Source organism: Phyllostomus discolor, chromosome 4 (genome assembly GCF_004126475.2).
Source record: "Phyllostomus discolor isolate MPI-MPIP mPhyDis1 chromosome 4, mPhyDis1.pri.v3, whole genome shotgun sequence".
Lineage (NCBI taxonomy): Eukaryota > Metazoa > Chordata > Mammalia > Chiroptera > Phyllostomidae > Phyllostomus > Phyllostomus discolor.
Genome location: NC_040906.2, coordinates 130,842,525 through 130,867,037, shown reverse-complemented (window position 1 = coordinate 130,867,037; position 24,513 = coordinate 130,842,525). Strand labels below are relative to the sequence as shown.

The 24,513-nt window shown below is 33.9% G+C and overlaps 1 protein-coding gene across 8 annotated transcripts in view; it reads right to left on the bottom strand.

Moving 5' to 3' along the window:
* The window catches only part of PHF3 (PHD finger protein 3), a 76,038-nt gene that overhangs the window by 16,612 nt on the left and 34,913 nt on the right, over positions 1-24,513 (bottom strand). For 5 of the 8 annotated variants that reach the window (XM_036024303.1, XM_028509040.2, XM_036024302.1 and 2 more), the window contains 9 exons: positions 24,147-24,308; positions 18,934-20,710; positions 13,231-13,540; positions 9,819-10,002; positions 6,190-6,337; positions 5,951-6,107; positions 4,672-4,788; positions 2,452-2,583; positions 1,540-1,675 (listed from right to left, as the gene is read on the bottom strand). In XM_036024303.1, coding sequence (XP_035880196.1) covers positions 1,540-1,675; positions 2,452-2,583; positions 4,672-4,788; positions 5,951-6,107; positions 6,190-6,337; positions 9,819-10,002; positions 13,231-13,540; positions 18,934-20,710; positions 24,147-24,308 — 3,123 coding nt within the window. Of the gene's footprint in view, positions 1-1,539; positions 1,676-2,451; positions 2,584-4,671; positions 4,789-5,950; positions 6,108-6,189; positions 6,338-9,818; positions 10,003-13,230; positions 13,541-18,933; positions 20,711-24,146; positions 24,309-24,513 lie in introns of those variants that run through there. The other 3 variants (XM_036024307.1, XM_036024304.1, XM_036024308.1) reach the window with 2 other exon arrangements.

The window sequence follows — 24,513 nt, the reverse complement described above, 5'->3', positions numbered from 1 at the left end:
ACAAACAAGTGCTGGTGAGGATGTGGAGAAAGAGAAACCCTTTTTTGCACTGTTGGTGGTAAAGCAGACTGGTGTAGCCACTGTGGAAAGCACTATGGAGATACCTCAAAAAATTAAAAATGGAACTGCCTTATGACCCAGCGATTCCACTTCTGGAAATTTATCTGAAGGGACCCCCCAAGACACTTATTCAAAAGAATATAAGCACCCCTATGTTCAATGCAGCGTCATTAAAATCGCCAAGATTTGGAAATAGCCCAAGTATCCATCAGATAAGTAGATGAAACAACTACAGTCCATATACACAACAGACTACTACTCAGCCATAAAAAAGTAGAAAATTTTACCTTTTGCAACATCATGGATGGACCCGGAGAACATTATGCTAAGTGAAATAAGCCAGTCAAATAAAGTCAAATGTTGTATGATTTCACTAGTATGTGGAATCTAATGAACTGAACTAATAAGCAAAACAGAGACAAACTCATAGATAAAGAGCATGCTGACAGCTCTGCTTGGCGCCAGGGTGGAAGAACCAAGCAAAAAACAAAAAAGGACTCATGGACACTGACAACAGCGTGGTGATGGGGGTGGTGGATGGGAGGGAAGGTTGGCAGTGGAAGAGGTTATAAAAGGGATAAATGGTTAACAGAAAAATGCAATTTAAACAGTTACACCTCAAAAAAAATTAAATATTTTTAATTAAAAGTAAAATTAATAAACTTAAAAAATTTAAGAGAAAGAAAAGCAATGGCTATAAGATACCATGAAATCTGATTTCTGAGTATCTCTTCAAATCTGATCTCTGAGTGCCTTTCTCCTCCTTGAATTCAATCAAGCTCACTGCCATTCCCAGTACCTAGAATGGTCTTTCTCTCTCTGCATAGTTCTCAACCTTTGTGTCTCACCTTAAATGTAAATTCCTCAGACAAAACCCCCTAACCCTGCAGTCTAGGCTAGGTCTTTCTGCTATCTAAATACATTTATAACAACTGTAATTTTGTAACTCAAATCATCACCTGCCTGTCTTTCCCATTATACATTTTCTCTTAAAGCCCGGGTAACATCTGACTTTTTCATCATGATAGTCCCTACACCAGCAAAGTACCTGGCAAGGAGTGAGAACTCAGTATTTATTAAATGAATGATCCAAGATAAAAATACTAGAGAAAAGATAATTTCTGATTTGTCATTTGTTACATATAATAATACGAGTATTATTTCACTCCTCTACTTAGTAAATGACAGTACCATTAATCACTGCCCACAATTTCTGATGTCTAACAGTTTAATTTTAGTCATTTGACCCTGTTCTTACATAATAGATTTGATTCTAGATAGTAAGTATACTATAGTATCAAATTACACATCACCCCTGAAGAACAGTCACAAAAAAAAAAACGTGCTACGCTTCAAAGGGGATAGGTGGATCCTTCACACCACCAATAGTGGAAAAACAAAAACCTACTTAAATTACAAATAAAAATAACCCCCTTTCCAAATGAAAGCAACATTATAGATGGAAAAATTTCCACTTACCTATGCAAATTTTGCAGTTTAGATCAAATAGATGTTGTCTGTGTTGACTGGTGGTATCTTTAGACATGGAGTCAACCTCTTCTTTTTGTTTTTCAGATCCTTCGGTCTTTTCCAATGACTTATTACCTGCGTGTTCCTAACAGAATTTGGAGTAAAAGTTAGTTTCAGCTGATAAAATTTGATCTCAATGATTAAAACCAACTTATATTTCATACTGACATTTTTCCAAAATGAAACTGTTCCATTTATAGACTGTTTCTCACTATTCCTTTAAACAAATAGCCCTGGCTGGTGTGGCTGCTCAGTGAATTGAGTGCCGGCCTGCAAACCAAAAAGTCACCAGTTCGATTCCCACTCAGGACACATGCCTGGGTTGCGGGCCAGATCCCCAGTGTGGGGTGCATGGGAGGCAACCACACATTGATGTTTCTCTCCCTCTTTTTCTCCCCCCTTTCCCTCTCTAAAAATAAATAAAAATCTTTTGTAAAAATGAATGTTTAGATAGTGACTTAAAAATAGAGCAAAACTTAAACATTCTTCTTTCTTCGATGCACCTAACAAGATTTCATATATTTCTTCACTGACATTTAAAAATAAGCTGCACCAGCTCTCAAACTACAGTTAGCCTAAGAAGCACTCCAAGATTCCAAGAATTCACTAAATCATTGAGGCCACAGGAATCCACATTTTAAGAAGTGCTTCACAGATGCCCATGATGTAGATAGTCTGTACACTACATACAGAGAAATGATACTTTAAACACTCCCAGAAAACCGCTCAACTAAAAAAACAGACTGCTTTAAAATATATAAATTTTTAAAAATCCTTCTATTTTAAGAACACTAAGCAAATAAACCTTTTCTGAATCTGCATGCTTTGAGCACTATAAAAACTACATTTTTATTATCTTACCTGAATCTCCATGGCTGCATCCTGTTCTTTCATTGGAGCATCACTCTCAATTTCTATTTCACCTTTATGAGTTATTTTTGTGATTGGTCGTCTTTCCACTTCTCTCTGCTCTTTCTCAATCATCTCTATGGTCTAACAGGAAACATTTTTAAAAAATTACTTCACAATTAAAAATACCTATTTTTTCCCTGGCTGGTGTAGCTTAGTGGATTGAGCACAGGCTGCAAACCAAAGGGTCACTGGTTCAATTCCCAGTCATGGCACATGCCTGGGTTTCAGGCCAGGTCCCCAGGTGGGGGCACATGAGAGGCAACCACACATTGATGTTTCTCTCCCTCTCTGTTTCCTTCCCTTTCCCTCTCTCTAAAAATATATAAAGTCTTTAAAAAAAAAATAAAAACATCATCATGGCTGATTTTTAATCTTTAGGTAGTATCTCAAACAAACATCTGAGTACCTACATATGCCAGAGACGATTTTCAATGCTGGGGATAGAAGAAGCAGAACCTATGCCTTAGCCTTGAGAAGCTCATATGTACATTAACTTGAGGCAATTGAAGTACACTATAATTTGTAAAGTAATGAAACACGATATTTATATTTAAAATCTGCCTTCTGATTTAGTATTTTAGTAACTGCCACAGGGAAATGAAAACGAACTTCCACTTAGATTCCTAACTTGAAGTTCGTTAACATCCTCCAAAACAGTATGGACTTGACTCAAATACCAAAAATTATCAGATAACTCACAGATGAAAAAGCTCAACAATTAATTAAGTGTAGCAAAGACTAGTAAAAGCTAACTGAGAACGGACTGGCTTAAAGAAGGTAAACATGGGTCTGGTCATTTATCTCTCCTTTGTTAAGTACAAATCATTCTTTAAAGAAAAAAAGTCAGGTGTATGATCTAAAGATAAAACAAGCTGGTGTCCAATGCAGATGATACTTGCAGGCACTGTTTCAAAGAAGATAGGCGTGTGCATATTTGGAATATGAAGAAGAAAGAAGAAGACAAAGAAGAAAAAAGAAGGAGGAAGAAGAAGGAAGAAGGAAGAAGAAAAAAGAAGAAGAAAGAAGGAGGAGGAGGAGGAAGAGGAGACAATATTTTCAAAAGAAAGTACAGGAGAAATTACAGAGTGAAAATGAAGAAATATGTGAATAAGTATAATATATCAAATCAAAGCCTCTGGTGCTTCAAACTAGATTTGACAGAAGAACTACCTGGAGGATTAATACCTAAGATGAAGGTAAGTATATTGGAGAAAAGAATCAGGTAACTCATGTAGAGTTAATATGAACTATAAGTAACCAGTACTTTCTAGAATACAGGGCTAATATTCTGAGGCCATTGTAATAAAAATAATGAATGATGTAGTTATCTCATTGTCAAATAACTCTTATGGCACATATTCACTTAAATCTTCAAAGGTATTTCAAGATCACAACCTTCAACAGAAACTCTTGGCATCAGTGACTTTCAGAATTTTTTAGTTTCAAAAATGTAATATGGTGCACATATTATATGTGTTATGTGACATTCCAGTTATGTTTAAGACAGCACCACTTAAATACAAAACATTTCTGTGAATGTAAACATTAGACACGACAATTCAGGTCAGATTTTATCAATAAATGTATTACAAAAATAAAGCATTTTTCAGAGCTTTTGGTATTTGAAACTTTGAACTGGGGAACATAAACCTGTAAAATTTTCATTCTGACTTAATATGGCTCTGAAAATTACCAATATTCGTATCTTCAAACTGGGTTTCTGAAAAATGCAGATGTGATTAAGATATGCCTATTTCCCTGGCTGGTGTGGCTCAGTGGATTGAGTGCCAGCCTGCAAACCAAAGGGTCACCAGTTGGATTCCCAGTCAGAATACATTCCTGGGTTGCGAGCCAGGTCCCCAGTAGGGGTTATGCAAGAGGAAACCACACACTGATATTTCTCTCCCTCTTTTTCTCCTTCCCTTCCCCTCTCTAAAAAATAAATAAAATCTTTTTTTTTTAAAAACACATGCCTATTTTTCCGTCCTTCTGATTTACAAATTATATAATGAAACACAAAGCATTTATGTAACCTGGTAACTTGAGAAAATGAAAACATGCAGCAGAGATCAGGAAAAACAAGAAGAATTTAAGACAAAGTTAAGGGAGGTAAGTAACTGGGAATATAGGTTTTAACAGAGTCAAACACATATTCATAAATAATCTTACATGTCTGTTTTCTCTTCGTCTCCAAGCAGCTAACTCTTTAGAAGCTAGTTCTTCTGGACTCATTCTTATAAGATGATCTGGGGTTACTTCTCCTTTCAGCACTTTTTTAAATAATATCTGGAAGTATTTTAAAATGGGAAAGGGAAAAAACATTTTCAAAATAAAGAAAAGCTGCAATACAGAAATTTATGATAAAGAAAGATGCAATTTTGAAACCTAATTTACAAATGTTTTATGATCTACATATTACCTACTACAAGAAGAATGACAGCTTTACAGCCTAGGAACTTAATACCTAAGGCAACAAAATACACACTTCATATAAAAATCAATACATTATGGGGAATTATGTACACTAGAACCATTACAACATCTATCTCAAAGCTGTATTAACTCTTCCCAAGGACACACTGTCATAACAGAAAAGGTACTGCTGCATAAGTGAACTTTACTTAATGTCATATCTTTCATATTTTTAAGATTTCATATGTTTAAATCCTAACAGGCTTGGAAGGAACTCCAGAGTGAAGAACCAACTGCAAAAAAGACACCTAAAGGAAATATTCACTTATTGAGGAAACTGATTTCGTGGACCATAATGGCAGATTATACACTGCAGAATCCTCTTAAGTAGCTATTAGAATACTTCAACAAAATATCTAAATCACATGCTATAGCAAATATAATTATACAAACTGACAGACTGGTAATACTTAAAACTTGTAAAACTTCGATAAATATGCAAGGAGTTTGCATCTACATAAACACAGACAGCTTTCTAGATTCCCTCCAAGTCACAAACAAGAAATCCCAGGAAAGATAAAGATTTTACTCCATTGCTAAAGGATATTTAAGACTAAAGTCACGTTTAGTTAATAAAAATGTCTTAAAATAGTTTTGTTTTTTATCTAAAGGCAATTTATTTTAAGGAATGTGGCTATTTTCAGATTTAAATCAGAAGTATTAATACAGTATTATCACTTTTACCTTAATAGTTTTAAAGAATACATGTGAATTTTTAAACAAACTGGATTAAACAAGGGGCATAAAGAAAACACACATAAATCAGGTTAAGGACAGATTTAGTACTTATATGTTAATAGACTTCTTCTATATTATTATCCACCCCTAAGCAGAACTCAATTCAGTAGCAAAAGATTACTAAAATTCTAAGCTCTCACTCCAAGAAATTACAGATTTCTTGTATTACAATCTTAAATCCCTATATATTCAGGAAAATTGGAAGCATAAATATCTATGAACAGAACAAAACACTTACATTGTTTTTAGGATCTTTCAGATTGAACATCAAACTTCTATATTTGTTCTTATACTTAGCATCTGTGTCCCGAAAAAAAGAGAAAAGCTCTTTTTCAATTTTTGTGGCAACTTTTGCTGCCTTTTCCTCTGGTACCTTCAAATTTGAGTCTGTAAGTCTTAAAATTAGAATAATTCAATTATTTTTCAAATACGTAAAGCATATATTATTCAATATTCTACAACAATAATATGTGTTACCTTTTCATAAGAATGTCTTTGAGAGAATGTCTGACACTTTGTCTGATCTGATCTGTAGAAGGCTTGGCAGTAGCAGCAGCAGGAGGATGCACATTAGTCATTCCTTTTTCAGTTTTCTTCTTCTTTATCTCTTGCTTCTCTTGAGTTCCTAATTTAAATAAATATCAGAACACATAATATTTCTAAAAAATTTTCTTTTTAATACATAAGTTTATAAACAAAATTGATTAAAAATCACTACTTAGAAATTTCTACCTGCTCCACATGGAAATATTCTTGACATTTTAAATCTATATATGGAGACAGATGTTAACTACACTTACTGGAATGATCATTTCACAGTACATAGGGCTATCAAATCATTATGCTATACACCTAAAACTTACATATTATTTACACCTCAATTTTGAAAAACAAGAAACAAATTTAAACAAATTTTAATTAGAAACTGAGTGACTAAAACATGGCCCTCAAGTCAAAAACTATATATCCCTTTTTCCATTTTAGATAATGGTTTTTAAAGCTAGTTACTTTTCACATATATACATTAATTCACTTCTGAAAAACTATTTAATGGGTGAGTGGAGGTGGAAGAAGGTATAAGGGGGATAAATGGTAAAGGAAAAAAGATAAAAATAAACTATTAAAAAATTAAAGAAATAAAAGTATTTACAAAACTACCATGTTTTGCTGTGCCTGATATGCACTTTCTGCCCAAATTTTTGAGGGAAAATAAGGATGCACATTACACATGCATAGTACTACCATAATATGTTAAAAAATAAATGCTAAAATTCCTTTATAATACAAAAACATGAAGTATCTAAACATAAGTACGTACGAAACTTGAAATTAGTAAATTAAAATGAAAGGTTTTTTTCCTGAAAGTTTGGCCCAAAAAAGTGGGTGCACATTATACACAACAAAATATGGCATTTAAGAAATTTGGCCTGAACTTATTAAGTGAGCAAATAATTTAATGATTTTACTACTGCCACAAAAACTGATGAATCTCCTCTGGTTTTGAAACTATTGTACTTGATTAATATTGTGATTTGAATGTTAAGCTTTTCTCAAATGATTTTTCAATCCATCATTACTAATTCATTTGCACCTTCGAAATCTCAATGTCAAACATTCCACTAACTGACCTCCTCTCATACTAGCTCATTTAATTATTCTAGAATCTCCTCAATCCTAAAACTCTTAAATCGATCACTCTACCATTCATGCTCTCGTTTTCCATTATAACCAACTCTGATCAAACAGTCCAACACTATTACCACTCCCTAACACCTTATTCTCTGTCTTTATCTGCACTGGCAAAACACAACCCCAGTGAAGAAAACCAATCCTCCACCCACTAGCCTACAAACAGCTGAAGGTAATGAGAAAATTATGCACTGGCGCAGACAGTTTCAATTTACATTTATAAACCACAAATCTCAAGTACATATTCAATCTGCTGCCCCAATTCAATTAAAATTTCCTGGTAAATTTGCTCTCCCACTTTCCAAAACATCTATTTTACACATTTTGTCCCCTCTTCTCAAACCAACACCACCTCCTTCCCCAATTTGAACCTCATTTAATTTTCTCACTTCATATTTTTACTGAGAAAACAGAAAAATGTTAGCTATCACATCTTCCCATCACTAAATCAACCTGCATGTTTCCTTCCTACCACATACAATCTTCCATTTTATGACCTAACCCTTCTAATGTGGATCCTACCCTCTCATCTCATGTGCGGATTTTTGAACCTCAACTATCACATAATCTCTTCTATTATCACCAAATTCTCTCTACTGAATCATTTTTCAAAAATGTTATAACTCTTTTTAAAAAAAGTCCTAGACCCCATATCCACCTACAGCTACCACACCACTTCCTTTCCTTTAACAGCAAAATTCCTTGAAAGAGTTACCAGTAATCAATATTTTCAGTCCCTTGCTCTCCATTCTTTTGGGTACCACTATAGTTGGCTTTTGTTCCCACTGCTTCACCAAAATCATTCTAATAAAGGTCACCAATAATCTCACTAAACCACCTGTTTAACAACCTGTGTTCATGTTATTAGATGTCAAGACCAGGCAGCATCTAACACAGTCAATCATTTCTTCCTTTAAGAAACTTCATCTGGCTTCCAGACCACCATAGTCTCTTACTTCTCTCACCTCAGGCCATCTCTCCTGCTCTTCCCAACTTCTAAATGCTGATGCACCCCAACGGCTCTGCTTTGGTCTTTTCATTACTGTAGCTGTTTATGTCTAAGTTCATGATTTTAAATTACTAACAAACTGATAAATCCCAAATTTATATACCATCCCCCAAAGCCTTCTCTAAGCTCCATGCTCATCAGCCAAAGGTTTATTCAAACATTCTGCACCAGGATACCTAATAGGCATCTCAAGTTAAAATGCCCAAATCATAATTTTTCAATATCCCTCCCCAAATCTTATCTTTCTCATCTAAGTAAACAGCACCAACATTTACCTAATCATCTGTTAAGACACTCTCTCCTTCACCTATGTATGTCTAATCCATCAGCAAGTTCTGCCTACTCTACTGTAAAATATATATGACTCTGACCACTTCTTACTACCTCCACTGTACCTGTTCCAAGCTACCATCATTTCTCTCCTTGGATACTGCTACAGATTCCTAAATGATCTACCCTCCTCCTCTTACAGTCCAGTCCCAATAGAGAAACCATAGTGATTCATCATTCCCTTGTACAAAACACTCTATAAAGCTTGCCCATGATATTCAGAATAAAATATTGAACTGGCCAGGTGGCTCAGTTGTTTGGAGCATTGTTCAGTACATCAAAAGGTTGCAGGTTCGATCCCTGATGAGGACACATACCTAGGTTGCAGGTTTGATCCCTGGTTATGGCACACACCTAGGTTACAGGTTCCATCCCCAGTCAGGGAGCACGCAGTAGGGAACAGATGGATTTTTCTCTCTCAACAATGTTTTCTTTCTCTCTCCTCCCACCCCACCCGCCAAAATCAAGAAACATATCCTCTGTGAAAATTTTAAAAAGTATATTACACACACACACAAACTCCATCATGGTGTCAAAGTGCCTACATAATTTTCATCTTCTAACACTGAATTCATCTTCTAACACTGTTCAAGTCCTTGTACATTACCTTCCAATCACTCTACAGTTGCTTTCTTGCTCCTCAAATACAAGAATGTTTCTACCTCAAAGCCTTCAGACTGGTTGTGCCACCTACCCAGTCTTACCTCCAAACAACTTCACATCCTTTCAAATCTCATCTACATTCCAAAGCAAACTCCTACCACTCTCTCCTCAACTGTGGCTCTATCCCATTACTCTGCTTTTTCTTCATAGTGTCTAAATTCTGTAAAACAGCATACCATTTCCTCGTCTACATTTCTTTCTTCTCCCATTAGTATTTAAGTGCCATAAGGGCAAGGTGCTGATTAAGTTCTTTAGTATTTAGAGGCAGTTTTTAATTTCAAGTATGATTAGTCACCAAAACTATTTTTATTAACATTACAATGTTAAATTTTTTAAATTTCCCTAAATATACTAATCATATATGAAACAAAATATAAATATATTGGTATATAATAACTTCTATTAATCTCACTACCTAGTTTTGAAGCTCTTTCTCCTGTACAAATAACAGTTGTAGAATCTTTTGGTACTTTTTCACTTTTTTCTTCTGAGGATCTCCGAGGTAATGCTGATTGTCCCATTTTTCGAAGGGGAGCTAGCTGCCATTTTTTCATTTCACTATCTCTACCATCTGATGAGTTTTTGCCTTCACCAGATTCCTGGAAAAAATAATATTTAGTTCATTAGAATTAAAACTACTACACTACCTTTAAACATAAAGCAAGCCTCAAGAGATCTAGATAAAAAGATTAAAACTAATTAGTATTACACTCTATTACAATACCAAACATACTCAATTCTTTAGCCCAATAACTGTTCAAGTGTTTTTTTAAAGATGTACAAAAATAATTCTTAATTATTACCAAAAGAAAAATCACTCTTTCATTCAAAATCCATTTGTTAAACATTTGTTTTCTACAAAACACGTAATAGCCTATTTGGCTCTCCTATATAAAGGAAAACTAAAAAACCGAGTTCGTGTTCTCAACAACAATATTAGAAAAAAACTTAGATGTAAGAGTTCTCTTAGTTGGCTATGGGTGTGGGAAAAGGAGGGAGAAATTGTGGAGAAATAAGTTATCTACATTTTCACTATTTTTTAAAGCAAATGAAATTCCATTCACTTATAATTAAGGATATCAGTTTAAGTTCTCAGTGTACAAATTGGCAATTTTAATTCCCATGACATAGAACAAACCGTCATGGTACCTAGGACACCTGCTAGTCTTGTCCTAATATAATCCACAAAGTACTGGTGGTGAAACTGGCATTCTGAGACCCTTGGGAGAAATGACTCATATCACACTAGTGTTTTAAAGATAGGGAAGGACAATGTGTATAGACATATAATCATAGGTTTTAAGACAGAATACATATAAAAATTGATTTTCTCCAAACTAGAAATCTTTTAAATTTTTTTAACTTATTTTCTACCTCTCCAACTAGATTCACTTGACAGCAGGTGCTTATTTCAATCAGTACTATATATCCAAGTCTGGTGCCAGGCTTGGCATACAGTAGGAACTCAATAAATAATTCAACATAAAATCTAGGGATAATAAGTGATATTTAAAAAGCAGATTTCATAAACTAAAATTAAACAAGTCTAAATAAGATTCAATAGTGCATCAAAAAGAAAGCAGTAATGACTTGGATAGCACATGAATTTACAAAACCAGACTAAACAATTCTTTTTCTGAATGGGGGGTGGTTTCTCAAAACATTTACAATGTTAGTGATTTTTTTAATGTCCTTTTTAGACAAGATGGAGACAATTAAACTAAATGATAAAACAATGAGCCATATTTCTGAATGACCAAGAAACTGTACCCAAGAAGTGACAATAATAATAAATAGAAGCTTTCCAAAGGTGTTTTACAAATTCTTCTCAACGGAGCTTTCAGTTCTGTATTATCAACTACTTCAGTTTTAATCAAATCAATGGACAAAGCAACAGCATATGTCAGGAGGACATAATCTGATTCTCAGAAAGTCTTGGCAGACAGAAAACAGTGGATACCATAAGGATTTGGCACACTGGAACCTAATCCAGATTTGGCATGTAAGGAGAGTCTGAAAAAAACTGAGTTTCTAAGTAATAGAGATTTCGGAGAAAACATGTTTATGCTCTTAAACCTGAATTGTTGGACTAAAAGATTTTCAAGGTTCCTTCCAACTCTACAACTCATAGTCACTGTCTTGGATCATTATACCTAACCACATACATTTGCTGGCACTATGTTTCCCTCTCAGCACTGTCTGTAAGAATAATAAATCAATTAGAAAAATCAACAGTAATAAAAAGGTAGACAATGAAAATAAAGAAAATTTAATCAGCTAAAGTGCTGTGTCCTCTATACATTGCTTCTATAATTTACTAAATATTTTACAATTTCCATTTAGAAAGTACTTTTAGAAGGTAGCTAAACATATAAGAATGAAGGAAAACTGACAATTTGTCACATTTTAAAAGAAAAATTATGAGGTGAGGGTTCCAAGCAAATACTGGGACAAAGATAAAACAAATTAAGATTACTTTTCCTGCCCTGGTGGGTGTGGCTCAGTGGATTGTGTGCTGGCCTACAAAACAAGAAGTCACCAGTTTGATTCCCAGTCAGGGCACATGCCAGAGTTGCGGGCTGGGTCCCCAGTTAGGAGCGCATGAGAGGCAACCACACATCGGTGTTTCTCCCCCTCTCTGACTCTCTCCCTTCTCCTCTCTCTAAAAATAAATTAATTTTTTTTAAAAAAAGATTACTCCTCCTTACAGAGAAAATAACTCTTCCACTTAAAAATAATGCCAAATGTGCCCTGGCTAGTGTAGCTCAGTGGATTGAGTGCCGGCCTGCAAACTAAGGGGTTCCGCCCTTGCTGGCGTAGCTCAGTGGACTGAGCGCGGGCTGGGAACCAAAGTGTCCCAGGTTCGATTCCCAGCCAGGGTACATTCCTGGGTTGCAGGCCATAACCCCCAGCAACCGCACATTGATGTTTCTCTCTCTCTCTATCTCCCTCCCTTCCCTCTCTAAAAATAAATAAATAAAATATTAAAAAAAAAAAAAAAAAAACAAAAAACTAAGGGGTTCCTGGTTTGATTTCCAGTCAGGGCACATGCCTGGGTTGCTGGCTTGGGTCCCTGGTGGGGGGGCACACAAGAGGCAAATGCACATTGATATTTCTCTCCCTCTTTCTCCCGCCCTTCCCCTCTCTCTAAATATAAATAAATCTTTAAAAAAAATGTCAAATGTAGTTTAAAGATTAGAAGACATTTTTATCAGTATAAGTGAAGTAAGCCAGTCAGATAAATACAAATACCGTGTGATTTCATTATGTGGAATCTAGTGAACAACATGAACTAAGAAGAAAAACAGAGATAGACCCATATGGAGCAGGATGACAGTTATTGGTGAGGGATGGGAGGTTAAGGGGTGGCAGGATCAAGGAAAAAGGACTCATGGACAGAGACAACAGTGTAGGGATTCGGGGAGGAGGTGGGTGGAGGCAGAAGAAGGTATGGGGATAATAAATGGTAATGGAAAAAAATTACACAAAAAGAACTATCAGAGAATAAATTTTATCAGTACACACAATTTACACTTCACACCACAAGATTACATACACCTCCTCTACCACAGAAAATCCAAGTACCAAACAAGGGACTAGAAATAGCAGAAAGACCTTAATAAATAAGATCTGTATATTCTTAAAGATGTCACTACCCGGTTTCACCAAAATAGCCAAATATTTTAAATATTTAAAAATCTATCCATTTTTATAGAAAAATTTTAAAATGTACACTAGAACAATAAAACCTAAGGAGAAATTTCAAATTCTAATAATCAGTTTACAAAAACTTCTTAAACAAAAGAATACATTAGCGAGCAGCTCACCCGTTTTAAAATTTTGACCTTGTGCTTCACTGTATCATCTATATACTTGGTTTTCTCACTTGTTGATGTATGCTTTAATAATCCAAACTTTTCACATTCCATTGTTTTATCTTCACTATGGACTTCAACTTTAGCTTGGTTTTCCAAAATATCTGAATCTGCTATTTCAGTCTTTTTATCTTCTTCAGCACAACATTTCACACACACATATTCTTTGTCTTCCTCTCCCATTTGCTGTGCTTGAGAAAGACTTAACCCAACACAATCACCATGAAACCAGTCATCGCATCTTCCACAGCCAACCATAAACCTAGAAGAAAAAAAACTTTAATTTGACATTTTCTTAAAAACCAATGTCAAAAGTCTAAATTATATTCTCAATATTTGATAATTTGCACGTTTTCTGACTTTAACCATTCTGTCAGTTCAACACAGAGCAAGTTTTCAGAAAGAATATTCAATGAAAATGAAACTTTTAATAAGCCACCTATTTCCCCTCTAGTATTGAGAAAATATTGAAAAATAAAAACCCATAGGGGTGAAAATAAAGAGCAACTGACCTTTGTTAGTATACTCTATACTCTATTCCATAGAGTACTCTATGGAATAACAATATATCTCCAGTGAGAAGGGTAAAGTCTGTGATAATTTGATCATAATCCATCAAAATCACATTTATCACAGACCTAAAATCACACATAAAATTGAAGAGTAGTTTATCCAATCATTTTTAATTCAAGAAAAACCAGATTAACGAAAATACAATTCAAAAATCAACATAATGAAGTCTCTCAGGCTGTTTCTTATTCACCATCTTAACTATGTAACTATTCTTTGAGCTCAAAATATTGTTTCAGAGTGTGGCATTATTTAGCTAAATCTTACGTACTTTTGAGTGCGCACTTCTTTAATACTGATTTCAGCTGATGAACTTTTTCCAAAGTAAATACCATTGTATCTTAATGTAAAATATTAATATTCAGTATTAATATTTCTAAGTCATGTCCTTATAACTTTTCCCTTTACTGCATTGTATCTAAGAAATAATTTCACTAACTAATGAAAACCTCCAGGGACATGAGATTTATGACTCATGGCAAATCTGATACATACACAGGAATGTGAGGGAGATTATCTTTTTTTACATACTTTACAAACCACTGTTAGCAAAACTACAAAGCTCACTTAATCATGTTTAACAGTTTCCTTTCTTCTTCAGGTTTGTAACTCATGCTATGCTTGGAAAATTAAGGATTCAGGTATATTCTTTCAGGTCAAGACTGTGCTGATTTTGATGGTAAGGATAGTGGCACCAACCATGTGTCAACCCCTACTTTAAAACCTATGGTACAATAGGAAGATGTTAAAGGTAATACACGAGTTATATGGCCAACTCTCCCTAAATACCCCACAGATCCTGTTTAAATATTGGAACTATAAAAACTACGAACTTCAGTCTTCACAGTTTATCATGAGAAAAGTTATGTCAAATACCCTGTTCCTCTCTAGCAGCACTCTTCTTGTATGCCCTATGGTATATGAAGCTTCTGCTGTGTGTTAAGGACTAGATAGATCTCAAGTCTGTAATTCGCCATTCCTTACCCTAACTGGTAATGTCTGTGCTAGCTTTACCAGATAAGCCATCATTTCACCAATGACTCATTTGCTTTAGGGGGAAAAAAGAAAAAAATCTCATCCCTATGTAAAAACTAACAAAACCGCCAGAATCTTTTAACCCTAGCATGTAAACTTTTAAACAATGTGATATTAGTTTTCAAAATAGAAGTGGTTTCTCTAGGTCTGGGGAGATTATTGATGGGTGGTACAATGATATACAGATCTTAGAACCAACAGAAAAATAAAGTTTGAAAAATACAGGTGCTTTAAAGTTTTATTTCACATTTCAATGTCATTAAGAAATGCTACTTCTTGAAAGCAATGTCTTTGAAATATTAAAGGAAAGCTAAGTGATTTCCCTTTATTTCCATTATCAGAAGTGTATTATGGTTTCTTCACATCTGAAGCTTTTCAATAAGACACTATACACAATAAAACCCATACACTGACCACAATTATGCTTTTCCTCTAAATCCAAATTTAAGTTATCAATTTACATACCACATCTTAACAAATTCCAAAGTTTACTTTAAAGGGGAAGAATAGTTTTATAATCATGAAATTTTTCATCATGCCTCAATTCTGAGTTTGTCTCCTCAAACTTCAGAGGCTGTGAAAAGCAACTATCTAGTGTCATCGATGATATCTTCTTTTAGATAGTTTATGTAATAATGCAGTTAAAATTGAGTAATCAAGAAAAATAACATTAATAATTTCCACATATCCTCAGGCAAAAGTTAACTTGAAAATGAAATTCAAAACCCAGAATGTAAATATGGATCAATATTTAAAACTTAGAAGTACTATAAACTTTATGAACCATATTATATTTTTAAAAGATGGCCTATCACAAAGAGATTATTTTATTCCCTTTCCATGTTATTTTTCATGGGGGGAGGACAGTATGGATAACACAACAGGATCCCTCTCCCATTTTCTGGTATCCCTGAATTTCTGATTACCAAGAGGCAAAATCACTTAATAGACTACAAGCTGGATGTTAAAATCTTTCATCACTTAAAAAAAATAGTGTGGAATTTAGCTTTAAATTTAGCGGCTTGTCAGCATAAATCAGTTAAAAAGAAGTTTGACAATGTCTGTTTTCCCATATTATATGTTCATACATAAAATTTAAAGTAAAAAATAAAAACTAATCAACTGTAAAATTATTAAAAACTTGAAATTCTGTTTTGGCATAAAGCCAAAATTTTCAAGTTTTTTTTCCTGAAGTAAATGGCAAACCAATATTGTAGATTCCTATTAGCAAATTCCTCACTAATTCATTAACAATGTAACTGTTACAAGATGGGCCTTCAGTTGTTTCCTTTAAATGACAAATGCAGGCCACGTGTGTGTGTGTGTGTGTGTGTGTGTGTGTCAATGTATATACACAACACTTAAGATGAAAGGGTTCAATTCCACATAAACATTAAATCAGTATTTTTGTCACTAACTACCTAATATGCAGAGAAAAATACTTATCAAACTCTTAAAAGTCCTGAGGAAAAGCCAGAAAACATTTACTCTAGGTAGAAATCTCCTTCTCGAAATAAAATTTTTAATTATGAAGCTTTGAATACATGCTAAGATGTGTTTGTTTTTAAATTTCATCCAGTAACTAGCCTATAATCAAGCAAGAAATTATAGCACAAACATACAAACATCTGTGGGAGAGCTAGCAACAAAAAACTAACTTGAACCTTCCAAAATACTAACTTGCTTATAATTTTAAAAAGTTCAAAGGTAACATTAACTTTTTAAAATCAATATTAAACACTCTGGTTTTTAAAACAGTATGTATATGTTTTAAGGCTGAATCAGGAAAGTAAACAAAATCAGGGGAAAAAACAAAATATGCCCAGCATGATGTATATGAATTATTAGTCAATACTTATTGTCTTTAGGGCATGTATACAAATTGCTTATGGTCAAGTATTACATTTGGCCATACCATGAACAAATCTATTAAAAAATATAATTTCCACTGGAAGCACATACAAAAAGTTAATCTCCGATGCAATACATGGAAAATGCTGAAGATTTAATAGTCTTTACCAAAGCAAGGCTGTCACAAGTACTAGAAAATGTCATATTAATAGCTTTCAATGGACTAGTGCATGACATAAAAAAGATGGATGAAAATTATTTCCAATATGCCCTTCCTAACAAATTCAATCGTATGCATGAAATTAACAAAAATATCATGCTGCACAACAGGGACATCTTTTGAGTAACCTCAATATATGCAAGCACAATGTATCAAAATAATGAAGGCTAATTAATATGTAAAGAAAAAAACCAATCAATTATTCAGGGTTCTTTATTCAGAAAATTGAAATAATATGTAATGGTGCTTCCAAAATTACCCATTTCCAATGTTATTATATATTATTCATGTAAATTACATAGGATGAACTTCCCATATATCTAATACTCTTATTTTCCAAACTGAAGCAAAGAAACTCAAGGTTTTACAGAGTAGATCCATAAGATGGTATTAGATAAAAAACAGTAGGACTTAACATTTAATCTTCACTTTAGGAAAATAACTTGATTTTGATAAAATGAGTCATTTAAAAGCCTGGGCAAACTCCTGAGGACCAGCCATCAAAAGTTTATCTTTTAAAAACCTACATAATAACATCCTTAATATGGATTCCAACTCTAGACCAAAATTTCATTTTAGAAACTTTAAGGCTCCTACTCTATTCCTCTGACCACATGGCACCATAATAATTTTTAGAAGATTCTAGCAGAAAGAAAAGGGCTGGCATAAAAGAGGACTTAAATGCACATTCCAAATGTCTAATTCTCGTAGGCCTGAAAATTTATAGCGGGCCCACTTTACGATATTTGAATAGGTATTTTAAATTTAAAAAAAGCATAAAGAACATGTAAGTGAGGGCAATGTAGACCTATATTCAAACAAGTCATAATTTTTAGAAACTGGGATGTATAAAATAATCACTGAACTGATACTAAAAATAGGCCACAGGCTGAGACAAAAATGAAGAAACCCTTTGACATAAACTTATTTTTTAGAGAATAGCCACAAGTCTTCTCACACTCTCCCCAATCACCCCTCCACACACTAAAATAATGAATGACCACACACTTTACTAAGTTGTCCCTCCCTAGTTTCATTTTTATGCAATCTGATAGTGCTGGGAAAATCACTACAACATTTACTTTCAGGAGTAAGGACATTATAATGTTCAAGTTACAATGTTCTTTCATCATGTCAACGTTGATAGAAGTTCCAACAGCAATCTGAACACTTGAACAGGAAAATCTTGTTACTGCAAACTCCACTTCATTTCTTGTTTTCCTTTCTTAAAAAGCTAGCAAACAAAATACATGATGCGGGGACGGAGGGAATGCCATAAAACTATAAACTGAATCCTAAGGAAAGAATGCTGAAGGACAGTGCTAAAATCATTTCTTAAAAGATCAGAGTTCACAAAAAATCCTCCAAATCATTAAAACATTCAAAAAGAACTTGTTTTCACTTCATTACAGGTTATATACAAAATTCACCTGGTAATTTAACAGCTATTTTAGCTATCAAATTTCACTCCAAGGTCAGTTTTATAGTATGAAGTAGTAGTATTAAGTTATAGTGTGCTTCATTTTACCTTCCTCCCCCAAAAAAATCTTCTAAAGAAAAATAAAATCTCCATTATGACCTTCACACTTTATTACTAGTTTTTCTCAAACCAAATAAAATAATATATACAAACCCAAGGCAGTATAACAATTTTCTAATTAGCAGAAAGGTTTTTATTCCCCCTAGATGTAATGACTGAATCACACTAACTGGTTACAAGGACAAAACATTTCCATATATCCAAATGTTGGTTAGATTATACTTTTTTAAATGTTCTAAGATGACATATTTGTAAATTCAGTGACTCCATCTTCCTATCATTTATCCAGGAATGATGAGGGGTTTTGTTGTTGCTGGTGTTTCTGCAAAAGTCTTTGTATATTAAATAATTTCTCTGTATAAAAACGTTCACACTAATCCCACCCTAAAAAAGCAATTTCTCTTCAATGTACACATCACACATACACACGCACACACACCTGTTGCCATGTGGTTTTTTGCAAAACCCACACTGCTTGCTGGGGGTCCACATATATTTGCTTTCAAATGAAGAGCTATGATCTAAGCCTTCTCTTTTTATGGTAGCTATGTTATCTGGAATGAACAATGGTGGCTCATCCAAAGAAAAACTTCTGCTGCTTCTTCTTTGGCGGGGCTGTAGGTTCTTCTCAGGTTTTTTTAGTTTCAGTTTATCCTCCTCCTTAAAATGCTCTGCACCACCAACATGTTCAAGCTCTTCCTTCACGTGACTATTGGTTTTCAAAGTGGGAGCCAGCTGCTGGGACTTATGGCACTGTTTCTGGCAAGGATGTAATAAATGTCCAGTTTGTGCAGGATGATGAGGTTCTTTAGAGCAACCAGGATGACCATGAGGCTTATCACTCAATGAATGAGTCACAGGTTTGGAAGTCTGTACTAAATTTTGGTCTTGCATTTTTTTCGATATAGAATGAGCTGGATTCTTCACAGACTTAACCCCAGAATTGCAAGTCTGAATCTTTAAATCCTTATCAATTTGTTTTTTTCTCACTTTGACTGGCCTATGAAAATTTTGTTGAGATTCTCGTTCATCAGCATTTCTTTTCACACTTTTGACACTAGCTTTAGTTTTGTTATGCATTAATTCATGCTTTGCTGCAACAATTTTTTTCAGAGTATTTGTGGTCGTGTTTTGCTTAGAATGAACTACAAGTTTTGTGTGTTTAGATTTTATGTTTTTTGACTCTAGGCAAGAAACATTACTTGATGGGCTGTTTCTGTCATCCTGAAGGTTTACTGTTTCATTAGACTCCATTTTAATACTTTCAACAATATTCAACTGTTTTGAATTTTGGTCAGGCATATCACAAACAGCATTTTCTACAATATTACTTTCTGGTTCTAAAGCACTAGTATCAATCATCTCAAAGTTTGACTTGTTAAATTCAGTGCTCTCCAACTGCTTATGATTAGACTCTATGTCTTTACAATAACCCAATGGTTCTACTTCATTTCTATGAAGGGAGTTCTTAGCTTTATCAGATTCCATGGTATTCAATTCCAAATGACATTCTTTTACTTCATCCACAGAACTAGACAAACCTACAAGGTTCTTTTCAGTCTTATTTGTACAAGCAGCATCACCAGATAGAGCAGAAGATGCAGGTTCCTCAACAATTCGGTCACCTTCATGGGATAATTTTACTGTTTCCTTTAATTCTTGTTCAACTTTTCCCTTCGCCCTCATTTCTTCACCAATAGTCTCATCCATTTTATCAGAAATAGAATCATTCTGTTCATGTTCTTTATCTGAAAATGTAAACAATGTGCTAGTAACAGTCTTAGTCTTGATTCTACATTCAATCAGATCTTCATTTTTCTTTTCCTCAATATTATCACAAGTCTCTGAAAGGAGTGGACAATTTAATTCATGTGATGGCACATTTGCTTTCCCCTGATTATTACACTTCTGCTTAGAATCTAATCCAGCTTCATCCTTCATTTCAAGACAAGATGACACAGAAGAATGACTTGAAGACACTGATACTGCTGGTACCACTTCAATTTGTTCAATATGCCGACTGCTCCTTCTGCTCTCTTTATGGTGCTCAGGCTTTGGCGATGTACAAGCTTCTTCTTTAATCTGACTCCTCTCTGGTTGCTTTCCCCCTGCTTTAGGGGCAGATACAGTCTTCACAGGTGGTTTTTTTGTGCTATTTAAAGGTGCTGCATTTGAACGCTTGGCAATAGTGCTTTGTCGCAAACTTCTTACTTGTTCTATCACAAGGGAAAAAAATAAATAAAAATAACTTAGCTATTTTGCCATGTGTTTTAATTTCAATACAATTTAGAATATACATACATTTCTTTATTCTGAGCTACAAAATGTATCATTTCAATTAAAATGTACTGAACAGTTACTCATGATGGTAAATTTAGAGAGAGCGAGATATATTTTATATTTATGAAAATTCTGTAAATTCTAGCTGGGGAAAACCTCTATAAAATTTAGACTATTCTACCTTACTATATGACAGAAATGTTTTCATCAAGCCTCTCTTCTATAAGAAATAAGCTGAGAGTAAAATAAGTTAAATGAGCTTCCTTTATATCAACACTCATCCTAATGCAAGACTGTCATACAGTTTTAAATATTAAATGCTTTTAAAGATATAAAACCAAAGTCAGGTGGCAATAAAATCTGAACTGAAGCACCTATTATAAACAAGATCTGTGAGTTTCAAAGCACAGCCTCAAAAGAACTCTTAATTCCTTTCTGAATGTGCTTTATTCATATCCCATCATTTTAGCATTCAAGCTATTCCTAAGGGGGAAAAAGTATATGCTAGAATATCAGACAATCAACAAAAGAAAAATTACAATTAAAAACGTTTAAACCAAGAAAGTGTATCATAAAAAGTATGAAAACAATTTAATAAGCATCCCACCTTTAATAATGCCTCTAACAAAGAATCTATTAATTTGTGTTTTCCTCCTTTCCGTATCTGGATATATCCTCTAGGGAAAGGAGAAACACGAAGTGGGGGGAAAAATGAGAAGAAAGAGAGCTGAGTAATTCACTAAGTAGAAAATCAACCCACAAACTAAAATATAAAATAAAAAGCTGTCTCCAATCCTATGCATATCAAATACTCTGAATCAATTCTGTATAAAAACTGAACATTATCAACTTAAAAAAAAAATTTCCTACCTTTCAAGTGTAAAACCCTACTATGCACCAATATTTAGAACACTTCCCACTGTACTTGAACAATAAAAAAGTGAAAAAAAAATTAAAAGTTTAAAAAAATAAAGAATACTTCCCTAATTTGTCATGTATCACTAACTGTGAGATTCTTAAATGTATGTCCCCATTTATCTGTAACAGTCCTAGGTGATAGCATACCCTTTCACACTTAATTGTCCCAGTTTGGACAAGAAATTATATGGTCATCCTAGTCTTAGAGACATTTCCTAACTCCTTCAGCACTTGGTAAAATATCTAATCGTTAGGTTAAACTTTTTAAAATTTCTTAGTGGATTATGAACTGTTTATCATATGTTCAACTATATAAGTAACATTTTTAAATAACTCAAATTCCAATGGTTGGTTATCAGTATTTAGATAAATTTTACAGCTCTGAAGACAGCTTGTAATAATTTGCAGCTCTATTTTATTCACCTGCTCTGACATAAAATAAAGAACATTTAACATCCATTACCTAAGTGGTTGCTAAAAATGATAAACAGCACATTCAATTGTGAAGGTATACAGATAAAAAATTATTTTGCAATAGTAACTGATTTACTGAGCAAAGGGTAAAGTCATTTTTTCTTCTCTAATATCAACTACCTTAGTTTCAAACCTGGATGTATAGGCCAAACATTTGTCTATAATGTGCATTCTATATTTTTCATTCTTCAAAGTCACAAGTATATACCAAATAACTAATTAAAAATATAAAATGAGAAAAAGATGATAAAGTAAATACATGCATCTAAGTCAACTCACTTCTCAAAACCCCACTAAAGCTATAGAAAAAGCATGCATCTAAAGGAAAGAAAGAACAGGAGAAAACACTGATAATTTTGGAAGCGGAACAAGAGATCAAGAAGCAACTGATATAAGGGATTCAAGAAAAGACAAGCACCAAAAGCTGGCAATGCTGGCAAGAATTCAAATGCTGGTCATTAACGCCTCAAAAGGCTTAGAAATTGGTGACCTCAGATGATTCTAAAGTGGGGATGAAGGTGGGTAGTTAAAATGAGCTGAAGGTATTTAAGAAGCAGTTAGATCTCTAGGCTCCTTCTCTCCCCAACTCCATCTGTTTAGACAATTCCCATTCCCTGGTCCTAATCCAAGACTGGAAGGCTTATTTTCTGGAGAGTGTACAACAGTGTTTCTAGGCTGTACATCAGTCACAGATAAAAACTGAAGGATAAAGCACACTGAAATTTGTGAGATTAAGGTAATGTATATACACTGAAAACAGAGACATCCCAATCAACTTCCCTTAAGGACTCCCATAATTATGCTAGCAATCTAAATTCTGACATTAAGATTCCTCCCCAAAAATATCACAGCCAGTTCACCACCCCAGTGATGCTCGTAATTAACAACAGCCAATCCACACATTAAAAGGTTCCATACAGTTTTTTTAGTTTCCTAAACATGAGCAAACAATCAAGGATCAGACGTTTAGGAAAGTCTCTAACGTTGAAAAGACTGCCCCCCTACCCCCCCCAAAAAAACAACATGGAAAAAAATTAAACTCTATGAAAGGGAAAAACCTTTTAAAACACTGTTAAGTACCCTGTGATGAAAAACAGAAGTATAGCGTACATGAAACAACACTAGAATGCTACAAAAAATACTATTTCCAAAACAAAAAAAGAAGATTCACAAATTATAAAGGCAAAATTTGATGGAAAAGTTAGAGGATAAATATGAGAAAATTTCAGCAAGTAAAGGAAAAAGACAAAGAGGTGAAAAGTAGGCAAGATAAAGAAAATGAAGGCCTATCCCTGCTATCTAATGCTTGAATAACAGGAGTTCCAGAAAGCAAGAGCAGAGAAAATAAAGAAGGTAATTTACTGATACGACATTTCAAGAAATGTTCCAGAAATGAATAATAGTTTCAGACTAAAAAGACCTACTGAATACCCAGCTCAATATAGAGAACACACCTACACCAAAATATATTATCAGAAATATCAAAGCACTAGAGCTGATATTAGAAAAATGGAACAGTTTCAAATTTCTGAAGGAAAATGATTTCCAACCCTGAATTTCTGTATGAAGAATACTAAAGCTTAATAATGCACAGTGGGAAATCAATAAATACCTACATCAGAAAAATCAAAAAGTAGCCACATATAAATATTGGGATGTCTAAGTATATACATACATATATTACTTAGAGACATGGAAATAAATGTCAAAAAATTAATAAAACCAGCTAAAGGAATTAATAGTGGTTTCCCCTCTGGGAAAATGAAAATAGGTAGTGGGATAGCAAGTATTAGATATTTACACAAATAGTCAATTCCTTAAATTATATGAATATGCAATTTCAATTAAAATTTTTTAAAATCACACCAACAAATTGGTATAAACTCAAAACTGATTAATATCAAAATGTTCAGCAAACTGACAATTTATCACATCTGTCCCTACATCTTTGATTTTCTAGGTAATCTTTGGAAGGATTACCTTGTGCCATTAAACGAGGTGATTTTCTTGGTGATCTCACTGAATTTTCTTCTACTTTGTCCCTCAAATTCCTGTTAGGTAAAATCAGTTCTTCTTCATCAATGGTATCATTGCCACTTTCTTTAACAACTCCTTCGTCCATAATATCGTCAAGACCAACAACTAGAAAAAAACAAAAACAACAAAAAAATTACTCCTATAAAATATTGGGGATGCTTAATTACTTAACAGCAGTACAGAAAACATTGTGAGAATGTAATGCAATACTACTTAGTCTTGAAAATCTATGTTTATTCCTACTTTGTGATAATTCCACTACCAAACTCCCAATTCGGTAATACAAACTTCTACCTTATGAGGTAACTAG